The sequence below is a fragment of the Patagioenas fasciata genome, chromosome 3, assembly GCF_037038585.1.
Source record: "Patagioenas fasciata isolate bPatFas1 chromosome 3, bPatFas1.hap1, whole genome shotgun sequence".
Taxonomy (NCBI): Eukaryota; Metazoa; Chordata; class Aves; order Columbiformes; family Columbidae; genus Patagioenas; species Patagioenas fasciata.
In genome coordinates, this window is record NC_092522.1 from 48774756 (window position 1) to 48780755 (window position 6000).

At 45.6% G+C, this 6000-nt stretch overlaps 1 protein-coding gene across 10 annotated transcripts in view; it reads right to left on the bottom strand.

Annotated features, from left to right (window-relative positions):
- Positions 1 to 2622, bottom strand: part of DISC1 (DISC1 scaffold protein) — a 203721-nt gene extending 201099 nt beyond the window's left edge. For 9 of the 10 annotated variants that reach the window (XM_071806308.1, XM_071806310.1, XM_071806305.1 and 6 more), the window contains exon 1: positions 2494 to 2622. In XM_071806308.1, the coding sequence (XP_071662409.1) occupies positions 2494 to 2569 (76 nt within the window). In that variant the 5' untranslated portion in view covers positions 2570 to 2622. Of the gene's footprint in view, positions 1 to 2130; positions 2322 to 2493 lie in introns of those variants that run through there. The other variant, XM_071806309.1, reaches the window with a different exon arrangement.
- Positions 2623 to 6000: the final 3378 nt, after the last annotated feature.

Here is a 6000-nt window from a genome sequence, read left to right on the forward strand (position 1 = left end):
CTCTCTGGAAAAAAGATACAAGATGCTAAGGAAGAACCTGGAAATCACTATGGCAACCCCACAGGTTCCTTTTGGTTCACCTTTGAGGCCCACACTCCAAGGGAGATAAGAAAACCCCTTTCCAAAGGAGTCATTTATACGTATTATGGCTGAAACAAGAAAACACTGCAGCCTGTCTGCAGCTCAATTAGAAAGAAGGTTTGCTCAAGGAAACCCAACACTAAAATGAAAAAAATTGTAACTCCTGAGGAACACTCAGAAGGTGTTACACACTCCACTAAATCTCATTTGAAAGGTCAGGTGGTTCAGTAGCTGTCGGAGGCCCAAGCTATGGTTAGCAAAAAAAGCCTAACCGAGTGTGCCTAATTTGTGAACAAAGTCAGAATTAACCTTTAGGGTTTTCGCTTTTGTGTGTAGAAAACATTGTTTGCAGTGCTCTCTGTCTTCCTGTTTGTCACAATTAATTTATCCTGGTGCTAATAAATCCTCTTTTCTTACACAGTCCCACTACAATTCCAGCAGCAGCAGCTTAGGCCCAAACTTTTGACTTCACTTCACTGATAAGAACAAAGGCTGATTTATCTAAATTTAAAGAGGGAGGATGCCAGCAGCAACACAATGCTTGCCTCTGACCACTCTAAAGAGTGCTGCTGCACCGTAATCATCACTATCATGTATGAGAACAGATTATTTTCACTGCCCAGTCTCAAAGAACTATACAGAAAATTAGTAAGTTTGATAGTATAAGCACTGAGAAGCAAGAAAAAAAAATGCATTGTTGGATGTGCTCTTAATCTCAAGCGTACAAACCACTATTCATAAGCATTTGAATGTTCATTTACACTCCCTTGACCCACCATGACCACAACATTTTAAGTAACTACAAACCTCTAAACTCAGGTTTTTTTCTTTTTAAAGCAAATATTTATTTAAAACATCCCTAACTTTCAGCTTCATAAGTGCCTAAAAGTCCTACCAACAATAAAAATCTACCATAACTTCAACTGGAAAACCACTGTCAATGCATTCCTAGAATGAGCCACAACTCTAGCAACATAAAGGCAGTTTAGTATTTACACAAGGGAAGTTTAACTTCTCCCATTTTCATGAGTTACTCTAAGACCAATTGCAGATCAGCAAGTAAATAAACGCAAAAGGACAAAACCAGAGATAATGCATCCCACCATACTTTATTTATTTGAAAACTCTAATTTAATTACCAGTAGCGCTTGCAGCTGTATGTTCTGCAGCATATTTTGTAAAAACCTTTATTATAAAAGCACTTCACTTCAGAGCTCTTAAATCACTATCCAGAAGCACAGCACAAAGTTACTCAAGCACTTGTACACAAAGATTAGCCTGGATTACCACAACATGAATGAGCTGTATTCTATTGAAACGTTGGCAAGGACAACTGAAGTGTTTGCAAGAAGTCTTGCTGGACTAATGGGGCTCAGAGAACCACGTATCCAAAAAAACCCAAAAGGCAGGGGACGCACCTGGTGAGCAACATGTCTTTCTTCTCCAGCTCTCCTGCAAAAGGTGAAGTGTTTTTTTTCCACACTTCCCCCACAGCACCAGCCTTTCACCAGCACCAGTGCTGGTAACAGGGATAGCCTAACTCAGGCCATCAAGTTTCTGATTGTTGCTGCTCTGAGGAAGGAGGGCAGCTCATCCACATTACAGGTCATGGTTGTTTAAAACTCAGCTATTCATAGAAGTATATACACACAGCCTCTCTATTAAGATAGCAATTTCCTTTTTCTTCCTTTGAACCAAGTTTAGAGATATTATATGAGTGACTTTTCTAAGAGTAGCCTTACTTCCCTCTTTGCAGTTGGTTATTTAAAAAAATTTTTAAAAAGTACATGTTTGCATCACTATAACTGCTTCCACACTGGCAGAGGCCCAACTAGACGATTTTTTGAGTTTAAAAAAATAATGTTATTTCAATGTTGTAACATGGCTTCCTAGACTACCTTTACTGTGAAATAAATGCTAACATCATTGGGTACTTAAAAACTTAAAACCCCAAAACTTTCAGAGTGGGAAATGAAAAATCCCTTTTTTTTCCCCACCTAAAAGGCCTAAACTCCCCCACATTCAACCATTCAACACGACTCCCCGTACCAAGTGCTCCCAGCCCTCCTCGCCTGAAGGCAGCGTCCAACCGCGCCGCCCGGCCCCTTCAGCCGGGAGAATCGCTGCCGCCCCCGGCGCCGCTGGGGCTCAGCCTCGCTCCCCAATGCACCGTGCCCGTTCACGGGCTTCACTCGGCGCGTCGCACCCGTTTTCTCTCTCCGAGCGGACACTTGCCCCGCCGGGCCGGCGGCGTGGGGGGAAGGGGGGGGGAAGGAGGGGGAAGGGGGGGGGAAGGAGAGGGAGGGGCGGCAACCGTTGCCCCCTCTCCCTCCCTCTCCTTCCCCCCACGCCGCCGGCCCGGCCCACCTCCCTCTCAGCAGCTGCCGGGCCCCCAGGCCGCCCACCGCTCACCTGAACTCGCCGCATCCGCCCCGCAGCCGCGGCGCCGCCTGTCGGTACCACCCAGCCGGGGCTGCGGCCACCACATCCCGGGCACCCTCCTCCCCGCCGCCGGGACGGAAAGCGGCGGTGGCGCCGGCCACTCCCAGCCAGGGGCGGGTCGCAGGCGGCTCGACCGCCCCGGGGAGGGAGAGGACCGCGGGCGGGCCCGGCGGTGCAGGGTGTTGCGGGTGGTGTCAGGGCTGTCGTCAGCGCCGTGCACAGGCCCGGAGAGCGAGGGTCGTAGAGGATCCTGAGCTGGAAGGAACCCACAAAGGTTATCAAGTCCAACTCCTGTCTCTGCATATAACAACCCCACAGTTCACAGAATCACAGAATGTTAGGGATTGGAAGGGACCTCAAAAGATCATCTAGTCCAATCCCCCTGCTGGAGCAGGAACACTTAGATGAGGCTACACAGGAATGTGTCCAGGCGGGTTTTGAATGTCTCCAGAGAAGGAGACTCCAACACCTCCCTGGGCAGCCTGGGCCAGGCTCTGCCACCCTCACTGTGAAAAAGTTTCTTCTCATATTTAAGTGGAACCTCCTGTGTTCCAGTTTGTATCCATTGCCCCTTGTCCTATCATTGTCTCCATCCTCGTGACACTCACCCTTTACATATTTATAAACATTAATGAGGTCACCCCCCAGTCTCCTCCAAGCTACAGACCCAAATCCCTCAGCCTTTCCTCATAAGGGAGATGCTCCACTCCCGTAATCATCTCTGTGGCTCTTCACACCATGTGTCTGAGGGCGTTGTCCAGTCTCTTCTTGAACACTGTGAGGCTTGGGACTGTGACACCTCCCTGGGGAGCCTGCTCCAGTGCTCCACCACCCTTTGGGTGAAGAACCTTTTCCTAGTGTCCAACCTAAACCTCCTCTGGCGTATCTTCCTGCCATTCCCTTGGGTTCTATCAGATCTTCTAGGTCAAGGCAGGTTGCTGCACATGCAGTGGTATCAAGTTGTACAGTTTCTGTTCCCCCAGGTTTGCAGGGCACCAGTGTTAGAAGACAAGGTGACTGCGGACCCTTCTCTGGCACTGCTTTATGTGTCAGAAACTTGCTGATTTCGGCAAGGCATGCATACAATTAGATAGTGTGGTATGCATTGGCTTTCTGTAGCTTAAATGTGGAACCAATCTCTGCTAAGTATGTATTTTCATTACTTTTGTATGGCTTCACCTCTCTTGATGTCAAACACAGAGCTTTTTCATTTTGTTGCAAGGTGCTATTGTTTATATAATATATATGTATGGTTTTTGTTTGGGATAGAAGCAATTTTCTTCGAAGCAGCTCATGTGGTGCCACATTTTGGATTTGTGACCAAAAGAGTGTTGACAACACATGGATGTTTTAGTTGCTGCTGAGCACTGCTTGCACAAGCTCAATGCCTCTAAGTCTTTTCTGCTTCTCACACTGCCCTGCCAGCAAGTGGGCTGGGGTGGAACACAGCCAGGACAGCTGGCCCCAACAAACCAAAGGGATATCCCACACCATATGACATCATGCTTCAGTACATAAAGCTGGGGCAAGAAGAAGGAACAGGGAATATTTGGAGTTACAGCATTTGTCCTACCAAGTAACCACTACCCATGAGGGAGCCTGGCTTTCCTGGAGATGGCTGAACACCTGCCTGCCAATGGGAAATAGTCAATTAATTCTTTATTTTGCTTTGCTTGTGCACACAGATTTTGCTTTAGCTGTTAAACTGCCTACCTCAATCCAAAAGTTTTCTCTCTTCTACCTTTCTGATTTTCTCCCCTATCCCACCATGGGGGATTGAGCGAGCTGCTGCATGGTGCCTAGCTGCCTACCAAAGTTAACCCATAACAATATACAGTAAATCATTTCAAGTCCTTTTTCTAAGATCACTGTACATTTCCAGAGGCTGTCCCCTTGAACTTACATATCATTACAACAATGTGAATTTATGCTAAAATCCCCTCACCTATTTTGTGTTGTAGATAATTGTAGTCCCACTTAATTTCCAATGTGTCATCTCCTCTCTAGTTAACACAAGTGTCACCTTTTGCTATCCCTAGTAATTTTCTGCTCAGTTTTACTTCTATAGATAGCCATAGTTACGAGTTTTATATAAGTTTATGACTGTCCACTGACTACAGCATTTTGTCAACTTTGCTAAAGTAGCACCTGCTTCAGTCGTGGATCATCATATCCTTTATATTAGCCATGTACATGAAATCAGTGTTTTTCAAGATGACCTCCATCTATCCTATTCTTCAAAAATTCTTCTAACTTCTCAGATGCAGCAAATGTTATTGTAAGTTAAAAATACTATCCTGTGCACAGGAAAGTTTTTGTAACAATCAGAAAAGTTGCTAAAAAAAGGCCCAGGTTTATCTAATAACTGACAGATTACTGATATTGTGGGGTTTCAGTCCATTTATTAAGACACACAGGACATGCTAAGGGAGTTTTGACCTCATGTTCCAGTCTGTGCCCTTCCTGACTTGTGAGAGAAGATAGCGAGCAGCTGTGCTTCACAAGCTAAAAATAGCCACGCATCCTTCTCCTTCTTCCTTCAGCCCTGCTGTAGTGTGTCTGATGCAGATGATGTCAGTGCTAGCTCCCATCAGTCAGAGGGAAGCTTGTTCTCAGAAGGCAGCTGCACTGGTGCAAACAAAGGGCCCATCTAGCACAGCCCTGCCTACCTCTGGGACCTGGGGCAGTTGCCTCAGCAAGAGCAGGAACAAGGCAGCACACACACTGCTTCCCCTTTGCACTCTCCCACCCTCTGTCAGTTGTCACACTGTTGGAAAAGGGTTGGAAGGAGATGGCAGAGAGTTTCTACAGAGGACTTTAAGCATACCTGTAGAAAAAAAGTGCAAGAAGAAGACAGTTCTGAAGCAAGTGTTAGTAGTGGTAGGTGAGAATAGTATTCTTTGTTGTTAATGTTTTTTGAATTGTGCCCTTCATAGAAGGTTTGATCCTATTGACATGGTGAGACATCCAAAGCTTATGAAGAGATCTACCAACCTTCAGTTTGCCCTTATGCACTTTTGGACACTAGTTAGGAAGTAGAGTAAGATGGATGGTATAAGAAATTACAGATAAGAATAAACTTTAAAATGAATATTATATGGCTATCTTCTATTCTAGATCAGGCAGGAGGGAGTTGGAGTGTTTTGCTCCTTCTTCATGTCAAGTTTTCAGTATGATGGCATATACAGCCACAGCTGCCAAAAGAAATGGTCTTGCCTGTTCCCTCCACGGCTTCTCCAGTTGTGCTTTCCTTCCCTTTCTGCAAGCTACTGTCTGCTTTGTGCTGGCAAGAGCATTTATCTGGCTCTACAGTAAAGTGGAAACAGATGTGGATTTAAACTTTTTTTTTTTTCCACCAAAAACCTTTCTCCTACTGAAAGCAACCATCAAACTATAGCATTACACGCCACATCAGAAATCCCACCAGATTTTAACAATTCTCCCTGTGTACCCAAGACAGTGCCGCAGCCTCTTTCC